At 32.4% G+C, this 23,769-nt stretch overlaps 2 protein-coding genes across 3 annotated transcripts in view; both read left to right on the top strand.

The window, feature by feature from the left end:
• The window catches only part of LOC143254994 (Na(+)/citrate cotransporter-like), a 30,241-nt gene extending 28,229 nt beyond the window's left edge, over nt 1-2,012 (top strand). Inside the window, exons 12-13 of one of the 2 annotated variants that reach the window (XM_076509952.1) lie at nt 717-854; nt 1,497-2,012. In XM_076509952.1, coding sequence (XP_076366067.1) covers nt 717-854; nt 1,497-1,637 — 279 coding nt within the window. In that variant the 3' untranslated portion in view covers nt 1,638-2,012. The remainder of the gene's footprint in view (nt 1-716; nt 855-1,496) is intronic. The other variant, XM_076509951.1, reaches the window with a different exon arrangement.
• A 6,102-nt stretch (nt 2,013-8,114) lies between these two features.
• Nucleotides 8,115-23,769, top strand: part of LOC143254993 (uncharacterized) — a 40,839-nt gene continuing 25,184 nt past the window's right edge. The window contains exons 1-3 of the mRNA XM_076509950.1: nt 8,115-8,252; nt 11,003-11,868; nt 19,651-19,813. Of these exons, the coding sequence (XP_076366065.1) occupies nt 11,016-11,868; nt 19,651-19,813 (1,016 nt within the window). The 5' untranslated portion in view covers nt 8,115-8,252; nt 11,003-11,015. The remainder of the gene's footprint in view (nt 8,253-11,002; nt 11,869-19,650; nt 19,814-23,769) is intronic.

Raw genomic sequence — 23,769 nt, 5'->3', positions numbered from 1 at the left:
CCCTTTAGTCTTACATGGCTAAAGTAGGGATGGCTTTGCGCGAAATTCAAAAACAAACAAACAATGTGACGTCATATACAACAAATGCCACATGTTATAATTCTGCAATTTAGTTGAATACAACAAATGCCACACGATATAATTCTGTAATTTAGTTGAATAATATTGTTTTATGGTGTTTATGCTTTCCAGACATTGAACACAAAAACTGCACAACAGATTCCGCATAAAATTTCTGGTTATTTACCCACCCAGCTGGATATTTCTGGTTATTTGCGTACCCAACTGAGTTTCTGACTTACTTATAGTATAGTTAGTGTCAAGTTACAAAGTGTTATAAATTATATAATATGAGCGCTTTCAATTGGTCCACCTTCCGAAACCAATATGATTAAAGGTTTTGTTTATATTTTGTATCAAGACTTCTTGAACTTGTGTGTTTTTTCTAAGATCGCGAATGCCAAATTGTCACCACTAATTTGTCTTATAGAACATTAAGTAATATTTCAACAACTGAAAAATAGTACAATATAGCTTGTTCGTACATACAACTTGTAGTGTTCGTATAATGTAAAGTAAGAGTGGCTCTGTACGAAACTTACTGTTATTTGTTTTAAAAGTTCAATAGTTAATGTTGCACTCTAAGACAAGCATGTTAGTATTTTAACGTTAAATAACAAATAATTAATATTCATACAATCTTCTTAAACCTCAAGGCAGACGCTGTGGGGATTCATCCAATCAAAATCATGATGCCAGTCGCTATGTGTTGTTCATATGCATTTATACTGCCTGTTGCTACCGCCCCGAATGCCATTGTCTTCGAAGCTGCACCACTGACACAGAGAGAAATGGTACGAAATCCGTTGATCCTCCCTGAAAAATTTACAATTTCTTTATTTCACCTTCAGAGTCTCCGTGGTAGAGAGTATATTTTCAAACTTAAGTTATGGCAAACTTTTTAAAATATTCTGTTTAAATATTATTTCATTCTTACAAATAAAACCGTCAAACTTTCATATGCGAGCTTTTCTATCTGATGACACTTATTCTTATTTAAGATATTTATTTTAAAATATATCATTCAGAAAAGAAAACGTGTATTTCCATACCCAAAATAACCCAATGTTCCTCGTTGATGAATATCCCACTTCAAAAATACATTTTACGAGCCCCAAGTGGCCGCTTTTAGTTTTAAATATTTATGTGTATTTCGTGGTTCTATTTAGCTTAATAATTATTTCTAAGTATATACTAATGTCATTTTGGAACTCAGAATTACATTAATTTATTTTATCATATTTTCTATAGAACTAAGAAGGATTTAAATGAGATTTCACACTCAAAATTTAGTCGTCAAGTAATCGCGAAAATTGCTATTTAAACAAAGAGTATTCTTCAAAAACACATTTTCCACGACGATGTTTGTTATTATATTTGAAAATCAACTTGGTATTAAATGTTACTAAAAAAAACTTTACTTTTACTTTTTTCAGGCTCTTCCGGGTTTTGTTATGAAACTTTTATGTTTATCTATCAGCATGTTAATGATTCACACTATTGGGAACCCTATATTCGAGATGGACGTCCCTATTAACACAAATTCAACACTGGACTACGAAATAGTTCTGCGTTAGTCAGTGTGTTGAGCGTAAACCTGTTATTGTAAAGTAGTAGATGATAATTATTTGTTGTTATTTTCTAAATAATTAATAATAACACATAAAAAACATCATGGCGATAAATGTGCATAATAAATTACAACTCACAGAAACCAAAGTTCATAATTTACAGAAATTATTCCAAAAAGTGTTCATTTTTTTGCTAAAACTTAGGTTTCGTTAAATCCAATCAAGGTTATTTTTCTGTTCTTTTCAACAGGTTATATTTGTTTCTAAAAAGAAAATAATTTTATTTCATTGTATATAAACCTTCGTAAAATTATACTTATATATCATTTTTCAATGTCATGTGTGAATATTTTTGCTCATATTGTATTTGATTTTTTTAATAATAAAGACCTATGATTAACGTTTCAAAAAACCTACCGTTCATTAAGATTCGTTATTTCTTATATGAATACCCACATGTAGATGTTTTCTAAAATTTAGAACGTGTATGAATTTAGCTTTCTGAAAAACGAATTTGTTCAAGTTATAAATTTATCTTTAAATATATATACACATATATAACATTAATTAATTACTAAAGGCCTGGCATGGCCAAGCGCGTAAGGCGTGCGACTCGTAATCCGAGGGTCGCGGGTTCGTGCCCGCGTCGCGCTAAACACGCTCGCCTTCCCAGCCGTGGGGGCGTATAATGTGACGGTCAATCCCATTATTCGTTGGTAAAAGAGTAGCCCAAGAATTGGCGGTGGGTGGTGATGACTGCTAAATTAGGGACGGCTAGCACAGATAGCCCTCGAGTAGCTTTGTGCGAAATTCCAAAACAAACAATTAATAAAACATCTTTACTTTCAAATAACATTCGATTAATTTAAAATGTTTTTGTTTTGTTTTTTATCTCTGAATTAAACAAAGAGATTTAAAATAAGGCTTATGTTTTTTCTTGGAGCAAAGCCACATCATGCTATCTGCTAAGTCCACCGAGGGAAATCGAACCCTTGATTTTAGCTTTGTAAAAACGTAGACTTACCGCTGAATCAGCGAGGGACAAGAAGGCTTATGTGAAATCCATCCAAGAAAAAATAATGAGAACATTTCAATAAAAAAAAAACAACAACTCTTACTTCAACTTGTTCCCCACTCATACAGTTCAAGAGCTCTATTCCCCACGGTGGATTCAGTAGATAGTCCGTTGTGGCTTTGCTATATAAAAAAAAACACACACATAGTTTGACTTTTATTTTCTTTAGCAAAGTAGCATTAAAAATATAACGGTGATTAAAATAAAGAATTATCCATATTGTAATGTCGTCCTTATTGTCAGAAATGACTAGATAACAGCCAATGTAGGCTAAAGAAATGCGTTGTTATCAAATTGATTTATCTTACTTTCCCAAACTCTTCACTTTGTCACGAGCATCGTGTATTTATATTTCTTGCTTTAAGTTACATCTTAGCGAAGAAGAAACGTTGATTAAATGCTTAAACTTACAGATTATCATTACTCAATATGGTGTAAAAATGTTTGTGGAAAGAAAACAGTTTTTAGTTTTTCGGTTGTTTTAATAACAATGTAAGATATTAGGCTATATACAAAAAGTGCTAAAACTACCAAATTCGTAGTTTAGTTACGACAGTATAGAAAAAACTGTTTAATTGTTTGTCATACTTTCCTGATTTAGATATCACATAACAAAAATGACGAAAGTAATTCTTGTTTAAGTAAGTTGGTTATATTAAAAGGGCAAGTCCCGTGGCAATCATAACCTGCATATAGCGTTTCATAAGTAGAGCGACGCCAACGAAAACAGTTTTTCCGATACAAGATATCCATATACTCTGATTATAAAGGCAGTTTCAGAACTGAGGTAGAGGATTTACAATATAGAGATATCTCTTGTTCTTAATTGCACTGGAAAACAAAGGAATACTGATCAAATTTGGGCTCCAAGACTATCCTGAAAGAGACCTACAATAAAGTATATCTTAGTCTTAAAAAAGATAGATTGAAGTTTTGTGAAAATACAAAAACACGAAGGTCAGTGCAAAAGTCATGCAGGGAACATAACATAACAAAATTAAGGAGTATCTCTGTCTGTAAAAGCAGTACAAGTTGTTTCCAGAACATTGTTTTAAACAGTCGCATATTTCAAGTGGCTGGAGAATGAAATGAGTATCCTTGCTATTCCATATGATGAAATACAGGTTAAAACACTAGATTAGTTCTTATAGTTTTCTGGGATGTGGTTGTACTATTGGAACGATCGCAGGGAAATCGTTCTTCTTGTTCAATAGATAATACATAGAAAGCATGAAAGGAGGAAGAGTGTGGTTTAAATGTGACAATCTTACCATTAAAAACTCCGGCAATTGTAGTAACTCATTGCAAAAAGGAACAAGAAGCACCTAAATGTTGTAACTGTGAACAAACCCACACAACAAATTACAAAAGATACGAAAAATACAAACAAATAAAACAACGTATATATCAAATAAGAACAACAACGATAGAACAGGAACAACCTAACACAAGTACGCAACAAACAACAGAAGTTAGCAAAACATCTAAAACAACGTATGCACAAATGTTAAAAGGAAACAAAACACAACAACTGCAAGAACAAAGTAATATTACACAAGAAAATAACACTTCAATACAAACACAAAAATCACAAGAAAACAACACCACACTCCTAGAAACAAACGTAACACAAATGATAAAACAAGCCTATTGATTAACATAATCACAAAATTTATAATAGAATACACAAAACCAAATCAAACAACCAACTGTATTGATTTGATAATCAACACCCTGAAAAACACATTATACCTCACATACCATACATAATAACAACACTCACGGGACACCTGCTGACAACATAAAGTTCACAGTGGCATATATCAACATCCAAGAAATACGAAATCAAAGACCTTATACAAGCAACTAACCCCCACATTGTAATAGTAAACGAAACTTTAATATACAACAACAATAAATTAAAGATACCAAATTACGTAACAATAAGGAAAGTGAGAATAAACAAAAACGATGAAAATAGAGGTATAATGATGCTATATAAAACAGATTTATCAGTCACAGAAATCAGTTTGAGCAGTAACAACGAACATCTTACTGCGGATATTCTGCAAACAAACAAAACAAAAGTGACAATAGCAGGAATATACTGTTCACCACATAAGCAAATAGACATAGCATTACTCAACAACATCTTTTCCCACAACCATAACATTATTGCCATTGGGGATCTCAACAGTAAAAATATTAACTTTGGATGCACCTATACAAACAATAAAATATCTTACAATTTATAGATGACAATAATATAGCCCTACTAAATGATAACACATACACAGCGTATGCCACTAACACCAGTGACATACAAGACCTGTGTCTTAACACATACAATATGAGCCAAAAGCTAATAAAATTTCTGGTAGGAAAAGATATTGATAGCGACTACTTACCAATATCTTGTGTCTTCGATCTCGCCCCCCATAAAAATACAACCTACAGAAAATAAAAATTCGATTATAATAAAACAAACTGGCAATACTATCAAAATGGATTAGTCAATCAATTACCTAATAACGTTATAGAAGAAGTAAAAACCATATTGAATTGGATAACTACTGTCAAACAATAACGGAGTGCCTTCAGAAAGTGACCAATAAAACAATACCGAAACAAAACCATAAAACAACAAATAACACATGGAAACCAAACACTCAAATAACAAACCTAATCAAAAAACGAAAACAATTAAGAAGACAATTCATGATAACAAGAGATAGAGAAACCAAAACACAAATAAATAACATAAAATCACATTAAATCACAAATAAAACAATAAAAACAAGATAAATGGGATAATTTCTGCTCAAAATTAAATGATAAAGCTGACCCGAGAAAATTCTGGACACGCCTTAGACGACTCACCAACAATAATTCAGCCGTAAAGAAATATCCTACACTTGAACACAATAATACAATAGTATACACAAATAAAGAAAAAGCCGAAGCTTTCAAAGACCAACTACAGAATACATTTAAAACACATGCTAATCCAGATATGAATACTTATTTTTATAACACAGTCACAAATTATAGAACAATTTAAATCAATTTCCCAACAAGTATATCTGAGACAAACACAAGACACACAACAAACTACGAAGACACGAACCTAACGAAAGAAATATCCATACATGAACTTCTTGAAGCAATAAAAAACACAAAAAACAAATATCCGGGTGAAGATTAGATACAAGCCATCCTCTTAAAAAAGGGCACTCCGAAATTGTTTGACCATTTTGACCATAGCACTTTTTAACTTATCACTATCCTCAGAACACATACCAGTCTCTTCGAAGCTTGCTAATATATTAATGTTCCATTAGGAAGGAAAGCCAGCAAATAAACCCAATAACTACTGACCAATCAACCTGACCAGTTGTGTAGGTAAAATTCTTGAGAGAATAATCAGTAACAGACTCTCCACATAACATCAAGATTACCAGAAGAACAGAATGGATTCAGAAAATTTAGACAAACAACCGACCAGCTAGTCAGACTAACTGAAGAGATAACAGATAACTTTAACAGGAAAACAATGCACTGTCGCCTGCTTTCTTGACATTGAGAAATGAGACTACCGCGTGGAATTATTAGCTGGTTATCTAACTTTTTGGAAAATAGAAAATGTAGAGGGAACCTTTTCTGAGTACTTTACTCCAGAAGCTGGTGTCCCTTTGGGAGGGTGGTCAGCTCTATACTCTTCATCATGTATGTAAACAATTTGCTATTGAAGGATCTTAATCATGGATTCTCCTCACAGCTCGTTAATAATGTGGCAGTTTGGAAAAGTGCCACAACACCAACAATAGCAGCTATAAACATACAATCTTAACTAAATAGAATAAGCAAGTACTGTCAAAAATATAGAATAAAAATAAATACATCAAAAACACAACTTGTCGTTTTTATAAAATTGACAAAATACAAAAAACTACAACCTGAAATATATATGAATGGAACACTACTTCAAACTGCCACATCGGCAAAATTTTTAGGTCTAGCTTATGGCTTAAAATTAACATGGATTAACCATGTAAATTAAATTAAAAATAAAGTCTGGCGAAGAACCAACTATACAAGGAGTCTAACTGGCAAGAATTTTGGAGCATCAATACACAACATACTAAAAATTTACAAAACATACATTAGACCAGTAATCGACTATGCAGCTCCAGCTTGGATTACTGTAAGTGACAAAACAATTAAAACCAAGCTACAAACAATCCAAAACACACTCCTCACAACAGTATGCAGAGTTCCCAGAGCAACATCATCTCAATTCATACACAAATACTCACACATACCAACTATACCAGATAGACTTCTACATAGTACAATAACGTATTTTGATAAAAATTGGATGAAAATTGAATTATTATGCGAACTAGACAGGTACCTCATACGTGGTGAAGATAGTCCTAAACACCTCTCCACGACCAACATATATTTTAAACATAAAAATAAATAAATGAAAATAATAATAAAATAAAATAAAATAATAGTAAATATATATATATATATAGAGAGAGAGAGAGAGGGGGGGGAAGGCCATCATCAAACTAGATAGGGCAAAAGAATATCTGTAAATGTATACCAGTACATAGACATTGCCCTGGAAAGGGTCTGAGCAATTCAGCCCACTCTGACACAAAAGCGGTAACTAACACCAAGTAACACTGCATGACTATACAAGTAAAGGAAGGACAAAGAGGTCAAAAAGCACCTGATTCTCCTGGGTATACATATGATACCCAAAATCCAAGAGAGAAAGAGAGAGACCTCCAGTGGCACAGCGGTATGTCTACGGACATACAACGTTTAATTCCGGGTTTCAATACCCGTGGTAACCATAGCACAGATAACCCGTTGTGTAGCTTTGTGCTTAATTACAAACAAACAAATTAGTGCGAAACATTTATACTGATGAAACATAAAATATTTTTTTGTTTCGTTTTTAGAGTTAGTTACAGAAAATAACTAAAACATGTAAATATCCCCTATGTTAGTCATGTAAATAATTTTCCCACTTTCGATTATTTTTATAACGAAAATAAAACAGCAATGGATTATTAGACAGATTTTATTTAATGTCTTTTCTGAACAATATTAAGAGTAAGTAACGCATGAATCTATTTAAATATTGGAAAATAAAATGCTCTGTCCGTATACTAACTCACATTTCTACTTCCAGGCTCGCCTTTACTCAATCCATCCCAAAACCTGCTAATTAATATTAAATAGAAAAATAAAATAAAAAGATTAAAGGCTGTGATAGTTTTTTAAAACAGCTAAAAAGAGTTTAAAACTAAATGAAATATAATAGTAATTTTAGTGCACGGTTGTAAACTGGTTTCTTATGAAAGCCTTGGCGTATTACATTATCAATGATACTGGGAACGAGAATAAGTATCTTAGTGACGTCAAGAAATAGATGTGGGTTTCATTGTAACATGGCGGAAGGGTGGAGGAAGTTTTTGTTCTAGTGTTACTGTTTATTTTCAACAATTAATTCGATTTTTTGTATATTGGTGAGAGTTTCTATTGCAAATTTTTACAGTAAAGTTTTTAGGTTTTACGAAGTTGCATTTTTTAAATTTAAAACCATATAAAGAGAATATAAAAGTTACGATTTTGTCGTATTAATACTAGTAGTACCATTAAATGTATTACTAATACTAGAATCACTATCAATAATAGTCTGATGTTTTAACGTATTATACTAGTAGAAGAATATAGAAATTAAATTTATTGTTCAATGAACAGTATGTACCACTATCAGCCAAATATATTTAAATAGCATGGTAATTATACTTTTAGTTATTTAGTATAAGTTATTGACTTAATTAATAATAATGATATTTAGGTAACGCATACGTATGAATTTCCTACTGTTAATTTACAAAACAACAATTGGTAAAAAAAACTAACACAACAAAGGCACCAAACTTATGATTCCTTAAAAAAAAGAATGATACAGCTACAACTTAAACTGTTAACTAATTAATTAATAGTATTATCGATAATAATTAATTAGTTAAATAAAACATAAGTTAGACCAAAACAAGACAAATTTTTTGCAGAAAAACACAAAGTATCAGTTTTTTTAAGGATTACATCTTCTACATTGTGGTATGTTTCATGGCAAAATGTTTATTTTATTTGCTAAGTTTACAAGTTACTAAAGCTATAACAGGGTGGTAGCTTCTATTTTATTTAGTCTAACTATATTATGAGGTCTTATATGTATCTGTTGACATGTATTTATAAAGTTTATAGTTTTAAAACTACTATCTGGTATGGTTAAGCTACAAGTTTGGGGAAGAAACCCTTTTTCAAATGGATAAAATGCTAGCATGAAGTTTGAAATTGAGAAAATCATATAGATATCTACAGAATTAATAACCTATCTACAGGGTGGTCCATAAGTCCCGACCCATCCATATATCTTATGTATCCAGTGTATTTGTGTGCTGTCCCTCATTCTCGCTGCAGAATATTATGTGATGCCATGTTCTGTGAGACATTTTCAAGTGTAAATGGGCTTACATTGGCCATATTTCTCTGAAAAAAAACAACAAATTTATAATGCATGTGTAATTGAATACAACATAACATGTAGATGGGTAGGGACTTACGGGCCACTCAATACTATGCAGATATTGATCTAAATGACAGCTCTCTTAATCTTAAAATATATTTAAAACTTATTTCAGGTTTTCAGTGCTTAATGCCATATAGCCCAAAAGTAATCACTTTCATATGTTTTAATATACTGCTTGCTGAAAGCTTGTTTGTACTTATTCCATGGCTTGTGTTCACACTTTTAACTGATATTTTCACTGGTTCATTAAGTATAGAAATTCTAAAGAAGTTTGAATTATAGTTACAGTGACTTTGTTTCTATTCATACTGGAGGGCAAAGAAATCTAAAGATGTTTTCTCTCTCTTTCTCTTTTTTTTTTTTTTTGTTGGCATTAGATACTGACACAAACACATATGGTAGATTAATTGTTGATCTGAAAATTTTATTAACTTGCTGTAAGATTAAAGTATAGAAGTATTACATACTGAATTGTTTTTCTAAAGAATTATAGTTTCATCAGCAAGTTTGGAAATATTGTCATAATAGTTATCCAAACTACAAAAAAATGGTCCTGTGAAATATTAGTATATATATATAATACATTGTGCTGTGGCATGATTAAGGGAGATGTCAGAAGTATAAACCTTTTGGGAAATGTACAGTGCTTAACCAAGTATGAGAGAAAATAATTTCATCTTTAAACAAAAGTAAATGAAATAAGGTGCTATAGAAATAAGTTGTTGAAAACAATATGTAAATATTTTTTTTAAATATATGCAATAAACAACTCTAAACTGTGTAACAATAGCAACTTTTTTGTATCTATAGCATTTACAACTTTGTTATAAGAATTTACTGGTGTGCCTAACAAGGTTTGATTAACGAGTATAAGATGTTTTGAAAAGTAACCTGTATTCCTAAAATTAAGCTCATGAGATAAGAATTTTGTGGTCAAAAAACATTTTAACATTATGCTTAACCACCTAATAAAAAATGTGCTCTGATCTTTATATTTAAGTGAAAATAAGTATATTTAATTAGCAATATTTTTTACAAAATTGATTTATTTTAGTTTTTATATGAGTGGATAACTTTCTGTTATCAGAAGTTTGTATTACATGTATTAAACTTGGCTAATAAAGTAACTTTGTAATGTATGGTTGAAAGTACATGCTTGATAAAACAAATGTGGGAAAGACTTGAAACTGCTGAAGAAGGATTAAAATGTTGATTTTATAAGAAAATCTTGCAAATTAATTGTAAGATCTAACAAATGTTAATATTAGGCTTCAATACAAATCACCAAGTAGGCTATTCTTACACTGTAGTTGTATCTGTAGAATATCACTTCTTCAGTGTTCAATGAAATAAGTAAGTTGCCAATGTCATAGCATGCATTATCCTAGAGATTTCATTCCATTATTGTTACTATGTGTCACTTTCTTTTTGCTGGGATGTTTTTAAATAAACTATTGTTACCTGACTAGGAAAAAAAAAGTTAATACACATTTACTGATAAAATTAATATAAAAGTATAAAATTAATTTACAAAGAATTTATTAGTAAGGAAGTTAACATTTAAAATAGAATATTGTGCCAAGTATTTTTATATAATGTTTGTCCAGTTTATATTTAGATTTATGTTCAAATGAATAAGTTTTTTGTCAATAAGAAAACTATTGATCTTGATTTTAGCTTTCCGAACGTGATGGATTATTCTCATTCCGCATCTCTGTTCTCTCCCATGGAAGCTAACAATGAATTGGTTCCATTAAATGATCTGGCACACCAAACACAAGGTTCTGTCTTAATGACCAGTAGGAGCTCGGCAAACTCTCTCTTGGCACCGTGGGGATCTGATGAGTCAACATCAAGTAGCTCAGGACATGACTATTCTCATTCCATTTTTCCCTTTCAAGGTCCGAAAACAAGGGACTGTAGTGGTGCTACACACTTGTTGCCTTCTGAAGGAGTAAAACAGGAGATAGCTGAAGAGCCGTTAGTTAGTGTTGACTCTAATGTGGATGGTGAATGGTGCGATACTGCAGCATTATTGGCAGAATCGGAAAATTTTGAAAATTTTGACAGCCGACAGCGAAAGAGAGTACTTAGTGAAGGGGATAATGAAGATAATAAGGGACGTCCACGAAAAGCTCAACAACCACCGGTAACTTCACTCGAAAGTAGGAATAATTCTGCTGCTCATAAAATTAATAATTGTAATTATGATGGAGCTAGTGGTACCTCTGGCCATTCAGAAGGTGGAATCCAGGGTTCAAGCATGTGCTCAGTGCAAGATATAGAAGACTTTGAAAGAAACACATCTAATTCTAATGTTGAAAACCACCCAGTATCTGAAACACCCGAAGTAATAATGGATACTTCCTCTGAGAGTGATAGTGATATTGATATTGTAAGTCTTCGTACCTCTGTTTTAAGGAATACTAGATCTTCAAACTGTAATGTTAAAACATCAGGGGCTCAGTACCATGACCACAGTTACACTGGTGCAAGAGACAGACTTCACTCATTAAATGCATCTTTGTGGAATGGTAACTCGGGTAAGTTAATTTCTGTGCACAACATTACATGTTACAGTTGTTTGTATGTACTTGTTTCTAATTTAACAGATCCCTAAGTGAAGATTTTTTCCAAGCAGTGATGTTTCAGGTCAAAAACTAGTTTTATAAATTTGATGTGAGCTCTGTATGCAAGTGTTTAGTTGAACAATGTATATCTCTAAACAGTAAATTATTTTAAAATTCTTCACTAGGTTTAAAAATTAACTAAGTAAAAAAGTTCTGCTTTCAAAAAGATGTACTACCCAATTAGTTTATTTAAATAGAACTGATAATAATCACAATTTACGTATTTAAACTAGTTCATATCATAACACTTGTTGCTCACAAAACTATCTAGACAACTTGTATGTCATATCCCAGCTGGTCTTCATTGGCACTAACATGGCAGACATGATGTGATTGTCATATTATTATTGTTTGTATTCATAACATTTTGGAATTACTAATAGGAATACATAAAACAAATATATAATAAAAAAAATTGTTTCTTTTAAAAAATACAGCATTGTGACTTAGTAAACAATGCGAGATAAAGAACTTTTTTTTTGAAGTAAAATGAAAAATATATATATATTTGAAATAACCAAAAATAACTCATTAATTACTATACTAATACAACAGACTTCCACTAATTTATCAAACTTAGTAACTAAGCTACATTTGGGTCTAAAAAATATGAAATTTCGAGCAGACTGAAGACTCACCTTATCAACTTGAAGATCTGTTTTGAAAGAACAAGATTACATATAACTATTTGAAAATGGCTGAGAAAGCTACTGGAAGGACATTCCTAGCTTTTGATTGATTATTTACATGTCACAGACAGAAGTGTATATAAGGGAGCATTTCCAAATATAGAAAGATGTAAGAGGGTCACTTGTTTGATTCAGTACAAGAGCAGTATTTCAGCAAATGGAAAAGACAGGAGGTTATAAATTTACATTATAGCTTATTGGTACCAGTAATTTGATTTATTAATTCTTACCAAACTACTATACTATACTATACTATGTTTAGGTGTGATTTTTGGTGTTTAAATTATGAAATTAAATGATCTATAATATTCAAATTTGAATTATATTCCACAGTTTGATACCAAATGTACTGACATAAATTCATAAAATAGTAATTCAATAACATTTTGAATGCTATTCAACAAATGTGATGACACAGCCTTTGACTAGTGACCTATGTAGACTGTTAGACCTACTAGCTTATAAATGCTTCACCTGATTTTAAGGAACCTGAACTAGGTTTGCCAACCTTACAATTTTGTTTTTCTGATACACATAACTTCATAATAGTGTAATTTAATCAACAATTTTTGTATTTATATTCTGTTGCCAATCAACATGAGTAATAACACTAAGTTGGGTATTAATTTGTAGCAGACAAGAAATACATTTGAAATGCTATTTCCAGAAACCTCTGATTTGAAATCCATAATGATGGATCAATACAGATAAAAAAGAGAGACATGTAGCAAAGTTAGATTTTCTGTCACACTACTATAAATCTTAAAACAAAGTACAGTTCAAGACAAGAAAATGCTAAAATACAGTATTATTTAATCATACAAGTATATCAATACACACACACCTTATCACTTATATGCCTAGATGCCTAGACTTTTTTTTTAACATGTGATGTACAACTTGACTTATATGTCATGTTAAACAAACCATTACAAATAAACTTTTTTCCTACTTCAATTATTTATCACATATTGGCCCAAATGCAACAAAGTTTAAGTTATGAAGTATAACTTGCATCTCAGCTATAGCAGGTAAATCAATTCAGAAAATATTGATTTTACAGTACTTCTACAGACCAAGCTTTCCAAGTTCACAATTTTGATTTTACAAATATACAGACACAAGAAGCAGCCTATTTTTACCCACACTGTTAAAATATGTTTTGTTACTTAAGGTTTATGGGCAGTATTAAAATGCAACCTTTTATTACTACCTGTAAATTTACAAATAGTTGGTAATCCTGACTTGAACACAAGTTGTTTTTAAACAGGAAATCAAACAATCAATTATAATTACCAAATTATTTTCTAATTTTTCCATATATTAGTATTTTTTACCTTGAACAATTCATGTTTTAGTTAGCTTTAAGATGACTATTTGTTAATGTTTGTATTGCATATTTCATCAAAATAGAAATCTCATACTTTTCTAAATGAAGACAAATAATAAAACTTAATTTAATATTTTGAAGTAACTAGCCAATTTTATTTCACCTTATGAAAAAAATGCCTTTAAATCACAGATTTTCTTTTCAATTTTACATCTGGTGAAAAAAGAAATATTTAAATTATCATATTTGCTGGTGTATAAGGTGATCCCATGTACAGGATGGCCTTTATTGTCAAGCAAGTCTGGGATGGTACTTTTGTAGAGAAAATTCTTGGAAGTTAATTTTAAACTGTGCTCACCTACACTCTGTGGTAACCAATACATCCACAAGTAATTTTCATACTCTTCAAATGCTACAGACGGTTCAGTGTGGCCTAACATTAATCATAGGCACATGGTAAACAACTTTACAGTGTTTTCATTACACCTGATCTCCTGTTCCACTACAAAAAGATACAAAACATTGAGATATAGTGGTGTACTATAAAAACACTGTTTACAGATATAGTGTACATTACAGAAAGTAACTTTGATATAATATTAGCAATATTTTATTATGACAGATGAGATCAACACATTTCAAATATCTTGATTAACTGTAACTAGGATGTGGGATACATAACTGCAGTTATGAAGAATCAAGACAACCGATACAATTACAGATTCCTTATTGTAATGCAGTAGATGGCAAAATGTAAATGCTCTTACTCAAAAAAGTAAACAAAAGTAAAAGGAACAACATGGTTTTGGTTAAATAGGCTATTGACCAGAGTTATTAATGGAACTATCTCTGAAGCCATGTATGAGTAAAATAAGGCATTGTTTTCAAAACAAAAAAAAAGATAATTTTGTACACTGACAAACATGTTATCTGTATATATATATATATTATTCATTATTTAGTTCTTTATTTTTGGTTCTTGCACTTTATTTATCAAAAATCTTTAATACTGTTAATCCTAAATATTTCATTAAATAGTATTATCACACTTTTGTGTATACATATATTTAACACACCAATCAACATTAAACATAACATTATATTGAACTAGACAAGTGATTGTTGGACCACATGTATTTATTTATATTTATTATTCTTAGTTTCTTCATGCATGCAACTGAGGTATAATGAAAAGTTCTATTATTTACTGTCATATTTCTTTTAATCTGTCATGTGTTCCAAGTTTTTTTATCCAAATTATTTGTCAATAGATTCCAGTCTCCTAAAATTTATTGTTTCATGTGATTGATATATTGGAAGAAATGCAATAGGTTCTGGGGAAAAAAAAATTTGTTCACTGCATACAGCATCAAAAACATTATGTAGCACAGTGAATACCAAATTTGAATTGGCTTTGTTAATTAATATTATGAAAATGGACAAAGAAACATGAAAGCATGTATTCACAGTTTGTATTTGGTAAAATTTTCAGTTTTGCATTCAAGAATTGATGACTAAACTTTTTTTAACATGTAGAAAATATAACATTAAAAAATTTAAAATAATCAAATTCAAAACTACTCTTTGAATATTGTTAAAAGGCATTCTTTCTAGTTCTATGTGACTGTATCCTAAGCTGTAACAGTGGAATACAAATTGACAATACAAATTGGAATATATATATATATATATATATATATACACGTGTGTGTGTGTGTGTGTGAAACCTATAAAAATTTCTTCTCCCATCCACCATGTATGAAATTTTGTAAGGCTTGGCAACATATGACAAGCAGCAAACAAGTACAAGGCATCATAACTAGAAGATATAGTTGTTTATTTTACTTCTTTAGTTACTTTTTTTATGTTTTAAGAAAAATAAATTTAATAATTTATTTGTATATAGAAATAATGTGTATAAATATTCAATGTATAATAACTGAAATGTGACAATATTTTATGAAATGTGAGTTCACCAAAATGTAGCAAAAACAAGGTCAGTTATATTTTGGATGTGGTAACATTAGTATGTGTGATACATCATTTAAACTGTATTTTTTGCAAGGTATGACAGAAAGGTCACTGTAATAAAAATAAATATATATATATATAAGGTATAATGCTATGAGAGTTAACCTATTTAATCTAAACATTTGTTTTCTCATGTTATAATTTGTAGGCATTCTAAAATGAAAAAGACATAATAAAAATTAGGAAATAAATATAAATTATGATTACAAAATCAATTAAGTCAATTGATGCCACATGGAGATTCATTAGTGAAAATAATGTTTTATAACTAACTTGGCATTATAAAGATTTCTCACAAAATTTGAAATTTTTCTGATGTATTGAAAAGTATATTTGATCTTAAAATGAAAATTAATTTGCAGGTTGGATAGGCAACATGCAAAAAAGAAAAATGGCATGAGAAAAACATTGCTCAACAAACCTTAAGACTTAATTTTAAAAATCTAATGTTTTGCTTATGAAAGCATTGTAAAGTATACTGATAATCTTCCAAATTTTGTAAATGTGTTTACTGATTTTAAAGTTAAAACATAAACTATAACAAGCTCAAAATGATTGAGATCAGTTCCATTCTGAAAGAATTAAGAGGAATGTGGAGAAAAAAATGATTTAGTTTACATGATTTCTATTCCATTATTATCTCCAGTGGATATCTACTTTGGCACAGTGTTTATATATAACCACATTGCCAAAATTCCTGCTCTGCCAGGACTTGATGACGTGTGTCTAGTTGAATGACCAACGTGCTAGTTGTCTTAGCAATCAGTCAAGTTTAAGCCAATTTCTTACTACCTCAGTTGCTTGGTATTTAGCTTGAGTACATTATATGACTCAAATGAGGATATCAAAATAGCATGGAACCAGCAAGTGAAATAATCATACAAGTTGTAATTACAGTAACCTTTTGTACTCAGAACCTTACAACATGAATGACTGAACTGCATGTATCATGAGTGTATTAATACTCAAAAGTAATTGTTTTCTGGTACCTTAACTTTTATTACAAAAACTGCAGTGTAGCACCATCCAGTAATTGACTGCTTTGCCAGCATTAATTTCTAACAGTTTTCATTAGTTACAAAATAATGGAACAGATACTGATATCATATTTCTGTTATCATTTTCGAGTAATTTTAGCATTATAGAGCAATTATAATTGTCTACACTTTAGGCTTTTCCTTTCAGAAAGTAGACTATTTATCTTCTCTTGAACAACAGCACATTTTAATACAAGTTGTTCTCCCCCTCCCTCCCAACTACTTTTGTATTTAACATGTTTACCACTAAATGTGTGTGGAGTAAAATGTAACATGAAATGAGCATTCAGTGATATCAATTTGTTATCAATACTTAAAGGTCTTAATAAATGGAAATTTCAAAGAAAACTTTATTAAGATTGTATATTTCTTCCCACAATAAAAACTAATCCCAAATGCTTTAGACTTCTGCATTTATCTCAATAAGAAAACTGTGTTTGATTAGCTACATTGAGTGCCAGATTTAGTTGTAGTTTAGCTATAAGTACAGTTGCAACAAAGTGTTCATGCCCCTGCGTCGTGAGTAGTGTTTTCCTCATAACTTAAAAAGTATCATGACTAGGATAATGAAAGTGTAATGTATTATAAATATTATACTAACATACATCTGCATAAATTTTTACTTAAATTGAATGATAAATAAACTGTTTATAAACAAATAACCAAACATAGAAGGGGCAGAAAGTGTTCATGCATCTATTTTAATGATCAGTTGTGTAGCCTTTCAGGTGAATTACTTGGTGCAATCTCTCCTCATAGCCCTCCATGATTGTTTGACAGTACTCGATTGGTATTTTCTTCCATTCTTCTTCACAGAAGGCCTCCAACTCTTGCACATTTTTTGGATGACACAGTTGAACCCTGGTCTTCAACTCATGCCAAACGTTTTCAATTGGGTTGAGATTGGGTGGCTGCGATGGCCACTCAAGAACACTTATATGGTTCCTCTGCAACCAGGATTGCACATATTTTAATGTGTGCTTAGGGTCATTGTCGTGCTGGAAGATCTAACAACACCCAAGCCGCAAGTTCCAAGCATCATTCTTGATATAAGTGCTTAATATATCAATGTACTCCTCTTTTTTCATGATTCCATTGATGCGGTGAAGGTTGCTTACACCAGAAGAGCTGAAGGAACCCCATAGCATGATCGAGCCACCTCCGTGTTTAACTGTAGGGATGGTGTTCTTTGGAAGATTTCATTTCCCCTTCTTATGGAAAATATTGTGAACATCATTGTGGCCGAAAAGCTCAATTTTAGTCTCGTCTGACCAAAGAATACTCTTCCAGTAGGTAAAGGGTTTATCTGCATGCTTTCTTGCATACCTCAATCGTGTTTCTAAATGAACAGGCTTTAAATATGGAGTTCTACAAGGATGGCATGCTTTGAACCCAAAATAGCGTAACATGTTCATAACTGTAGAGGTGCTTACTTCAACCCTAGTTCCCTTACCAAGTTCTGTATGTCATTACGTGTTAAACGAGGGTTCCTACTAACTTCTCTCTAGAATTTTGGTGGGCCGTTCGGAACGAGGGAGGTTAGCAGTTGATCCTGTAAGCTTAAACTTAACAATTATTCTTTGAATAGTAGATTTCGGCACATTAAATTGTGTAGGAATACCGGAAAGAGATACACAAGACTTGTATTTTACAACAATTTGGTTTATTCAATCACTGGACAGTTGTTTCTTGTTCGTCATGATGACCAAGCAGATAATGACGGAGACGGTGCTAAATTACTGGAAGTAAATTTTTTGCTGGCTAAATTCCAACAATTATGAACCCAGTTTTGGAATGATATAATGTAGTTTATTCGCCAAACTAAACAAAAGTATTATGGGAATATCAGTTTTTTCCCACGTTCTGAAATGTACGAACACTTTCTGCTTCTCCTATTTTTGGTTATTTGTTTATAAGCAGCTTATTTGTCATTTAATTTACATAAAAATTTATGTAGATGTGTGTTAGTATAGTATTTATAATATATTATACATCTATTAGCCTAATCATGATACTTTTTAAGTTATGAGCAAAAAACTACTAGGGATGCAGGGGTATGAACACTTTCTGTTGTAACTGTATATAGTTTACTTTGATAGTAAGCATTGTGTAGATTAACAGTGGAAATATTAGGGAGACAAATCTGACAAACATAAAAATTGGTTTTATCAATATTGGTTGCTGAAGTTGGACAAAGTAAGTTTCAAAGTACCATTATTTTTTATGGATTAAGTTTGAGGTAAAAGTCAACATGTGAACTTTTGCTTAGAAAAATCATAGCAGTTTAGAAGTTTCTTTTAGTAGAAAGCTGTTTGAATGTGTATATTAAGGGTTTCAACTTAACCTAACCCAATGTTCTTTTTTTTTCCTCTCTTGCTGATATTTTGTTCTGTTATTAAAAAATAAAGAGCAAAGTTGGTTGTGAGATTGCATTGAATCATTTTTGTAAATAAACAACTTCCTTTGGCAACAAAGAAGTGAATTGTGATTTTTGAGTGTTTTGATTAACAGACCTGATGTAATTATCTTCTTTCAAGAAATACTTATTTTTGTCTTCAGCAAGAAGTACAGAAGTTGATGATGAGGCTTTATTGTTGAATTCTTGCAGGTGAATCTACAGGACTGAGAGACAGATCTGTAAGAAGAGAGAATATCCAAAAGTCAGGACACATAGATAATGATTGGCCAATGGCACCTGATTTACAGCTTGACTGTTTGTCATCAGATGAAGATGATGACAGTGTGGAAGTAGTTACTATCGAATCTCCAAGGTATGCACTTGTAGTGTCACACTGCAGTTCCCAATATGTACTTGTAGTAGTGTCATGCTGCAGTTCCCAGTTACCCACTTTTGCTTTAAAAGGCAATTTGGAATGAATAAAAGACAACAACTTGAAAATAGTACACATAGTAAAAAAAAAAAATTAAAGCAAAAAAAATTCAGTTTTATTCCACATAAATAGAACCTTGTAACTTTATTACATAAACACCCTTCATAGAACTAGAAACTCAATAGCCCAAACTCTCTTTGAAGGTGTTTGTTTTACCTTCTGAAGTTGCTTCCATTATAAAGTTCTTTGTTTCATGATTTATGTTTTGATACAGCAAAGATTCTTTACCTTGGTTGATGATTCATTTGTAACACCAAAATAATGTGTACTTAAAATAAATCAATTATGATTTGTTAAAAATGATAGTGGAGTGCTGTTAATCATGCTTTGTAAGTAATACACAGTTTCTTAACATGTGATGTAATCATGGCATTCATGATGTCAAATAAAAGTAAAATTTCACAGATCCAATACAGTTTTATATTTTCAATATAATGTTTAAAGTTTTATGTTTAGTTTCTAGATTTAATTAATAACTTGCTAAGATATTTTGTTTTTTACATTTTTGGTTTGTAGATTCTTAGTGGTTGACACCTTACCTCAACTTTTTAGGAATGAAAAAAGTTTAATGGTAAAAGTTATGATGTAAATAAGTACATATATAACACAAATGTTGTTTGAAGAAGCTAAGAATGCATATAGTTTTTTGTGTGAAATATAAAATGAAGTGACAGTGAACAAGTGACTGAAAATTTCCATACATTCTTTACAGATTTCAGAGCACGTGTCACTTACCCATAATTCTTCACTCCATGTGGTTTGTTATACACAGCACAGTTTTGTGTAAACTCCAATTTTCCAACATAATTTGGATTTTCTTTTTGACAGTCATTCTGTTAACTTTGCTAAAATGAATGTATAGTTCAAAATAAATTCTGGTGCAACTATTTCCACCGTTATCAAAAGTTCTGTAGCTTATTTGTATAACTTGAACTGTTGTGGGTAGCATGGAGAGTGACCATAAAATTACTTTGTGTGCCCTGATTGTTCAGTATTTTTGAGTCATTGATTGCTGATATGTTCTTGCTAAGTTTCAACACATGGGTTTTGAACCTGCATAACACTTTTTTCTCTTGTTTAAGAGTAAGTTTGATCTTTTCCTTCAGCCACCTCACCACAGTGAGACACGTATCAAATCTGAGATTCAATTTCCCACAATGGACACAACAGATTGCTTAGTGTGACTTTGTTCTAAAACAAGCAAGCAAACAAATATTTTCTCAGGCTTTCTAGCTGTCAGTGATTTCAGAGAGCATGTTTGTCTGTTAGTCATAATTCTGAAAACCTGCTGTTTCTTTTTTTTTTTTTCCAGGTATGTTCTACTTTAAATATTGAACCAATTTCTGTTGCACTCACAGGTTCTTATGTCAATACTGGAATCCGTTATTCTTCCATCTGCCCCTTGGTGTGGATTCCTGTATGTGGTGAGGGGACCTCCCAGAGAAGGTTCTGTTCTTACAGTTTACCTCCTCTGGGATCTAAACATCCACCTGCGTGTTTGCCGTTCATGGTAACCCGTGAAGGGGAGGAGAGAATTCTGGTGGTTGAGGGGTCCAACTCAAGCACAACACTTTGGCCTTGAATTCCTGTAAATGGGCAGTCTTTGGGTAGCCCCCCTAGGATCAGTCGGCTAGTCCATTTGGGCCAGGGTCAACATGAGTACCAACGGGTGTTGTGGACATTGTGTCTGACACTGGTGTTTGGGTATAGTGCTCATGAAATCCTGGCATCACTGCAGTGCCCTTAAAGCACTGTAGTGTGTCCCCTTGTAGGGCTCCATGGTAGGTGGGGTCAGTGGGCACCGAAAAATTTTCTATTTGTTATGGATACTCTTAAAATAAAAAAAAATAACACAACTTGAAACCATAAAGAAAAACCTGACTACAGGAAAATGACCACACATTGATGAATTTGTACAGCCTAACTCACCACTTGAATCTGTCCTGCGATTCCTAATTTTGCATTCCTTAAGTGACAAACTTCTAGAGAAGATGTCCCCATTTTTTATTCAGAAGGGCTTGTTGGCTCCCTTAAATCAGTAAAAAAGCTAGATTCAGGAGACATCTTAGTGGAAACATCTTCATCACAGCATTCCAACCTCCTGACATCAAAGGCCTCGGGGTACATACCCATTGAAGTTACTCCTCATTCCACTTTGAATACTTCCAGAAGAGTCATAGTTGAAAGAGATTTAAGGACTGTCCCCGAATTGGAGATCCTCACAGGTCTCACCAACCAAGGTGTCACAGCAGTATGCCGAATCTTCACTGAAAAAGATGGAATTCTGGAACCAACAAATGTTCTGATACTAACATTTGCTGTACCCCCCTCCTCCCACCACAATAAAAGCAGGATGTCTGAATTGTAAGGTGCAACCTTATATTCCAAATCCTGTATGATGTTTTCATTGTCAATAATTTAGTCATTCAAAACAATCTTGCTGTAGTTCCTTGACTTGTGTCCATTATAGTGGTAAAGACCATAATGCCACCGAATGCCAACTCAAACCACATTGTATAAACTGTAATGGTACGCATCCTTCTTATTTTACCTCTTTTCCTAAATGGGTAGAACAAAAAGAAGTACAACATCTCAAGACAGTTAACAACCTCAATTACACAGAGGCTCGAAAGTTATTATTACCTTTTCCGACCAGAACTTGTGCTGCTGTAGCCCGTTCTACTACTACAGTAAGAGTCCAAACAGACCTTACCCTATCCTCTACACAATTTTCACCAGCAAGTATTAATGAAACACTCCCCAAAATCAACACAGTTCACGAATCAGTGTCTCCTTCCATCTCTGTCCTGACCACACCTTCCAGTCATTGCTGAACTTCACCTTCTTCAAGTCGAGATGTTTCCATGGAATCTCCCTCTCCTGATACCCCAAAAATTAAACATACAACTCGTCTGCACCCTCAGTCATTAGTACGTCTACCGATAAATTCAGTCCCGACTATTCGAGCCAGAGCAGGATCCATAGAGGGTGATAGACACACATCCAATAAAGAAAAAAAATGCAATCATAAGCAGAAGGACTCTCTACCATCTTTTCTGAAATAATTACACATAGCCACACTAATCCAATGGAACTGTCGGAGTTTCCAATCAAATGTGATTGACATCGAAGATCTGTTTGACATTTATCATCCTATATGTCTTTCTTTGCAGGAAACATTTCTACAACCTACAAATACAGTTCCTATCTGCCACTATTCATTATACCAGAAGGACAGACTATGTGTAGGACGGGGACATGGGGGAGTTGTGTTGCTGATTGATCAGTATGTGCCCACCTGGTCCCTGTTATTAACCAAACCCTTGGAGGCTGTAGCCGTCTGTCTTTCTTTGGGTTGTACCATCACTATTTGCTCTCTACACCTTACACCTGAAATGCATTACAATCAATCAGACCTTGATACCCTCATTGAGCAACTGCCTACCCCCTTTTAATCTTGGGAGATTTCAATGGGCATAATCCCCTCTGGAGTGGCTCCCATATTGATATGAGAGGGCGTGCCATAGAGCATATGCTCCTGAACCACAACCTAGCTCTTTTAACTACTGGCTCTTACACATTTTCATGCACCTTGTCAGTCATTTACAGCTATAGATCTTTCTGTCTGTTCCCCTTCTCTACTCACTCGCATTTCCTGGGAGGTTGACATTAATCCATGAGGTAGTGATAATTTTCCCATCATCTTATGAGAGATTGGCCATGACCAGTACAACCTGACCCATGTACCTCAGTGGAAGTTGGTCCAAGCCAACTGGCATTCTTTCACTACTCCCTCGGAACTTGATCCTGCCATCTTTTATAAATCATCCATAGAT

Source organism: Tachypleus tridentatus, chromosome 7, assembly GCF_004210375.1.
Source record: "Tachypleus tridentatus isolate NWPU-2018 chromosome 7, ASM421037v1, whole genome shotgun sequence".
NCBI classification, from domain to species: Eukaryota; Metazoa; Arthropoda; class Merostomata; order Xiphosura; family Limulidae; genus Tachypleus; species Tachypleus tridentatus.
The sequence above is the reverse complement of the archived record's forward strand: the minus strand, read 5'-3'. Positions and strand labels throughout refer to the sequence as shown.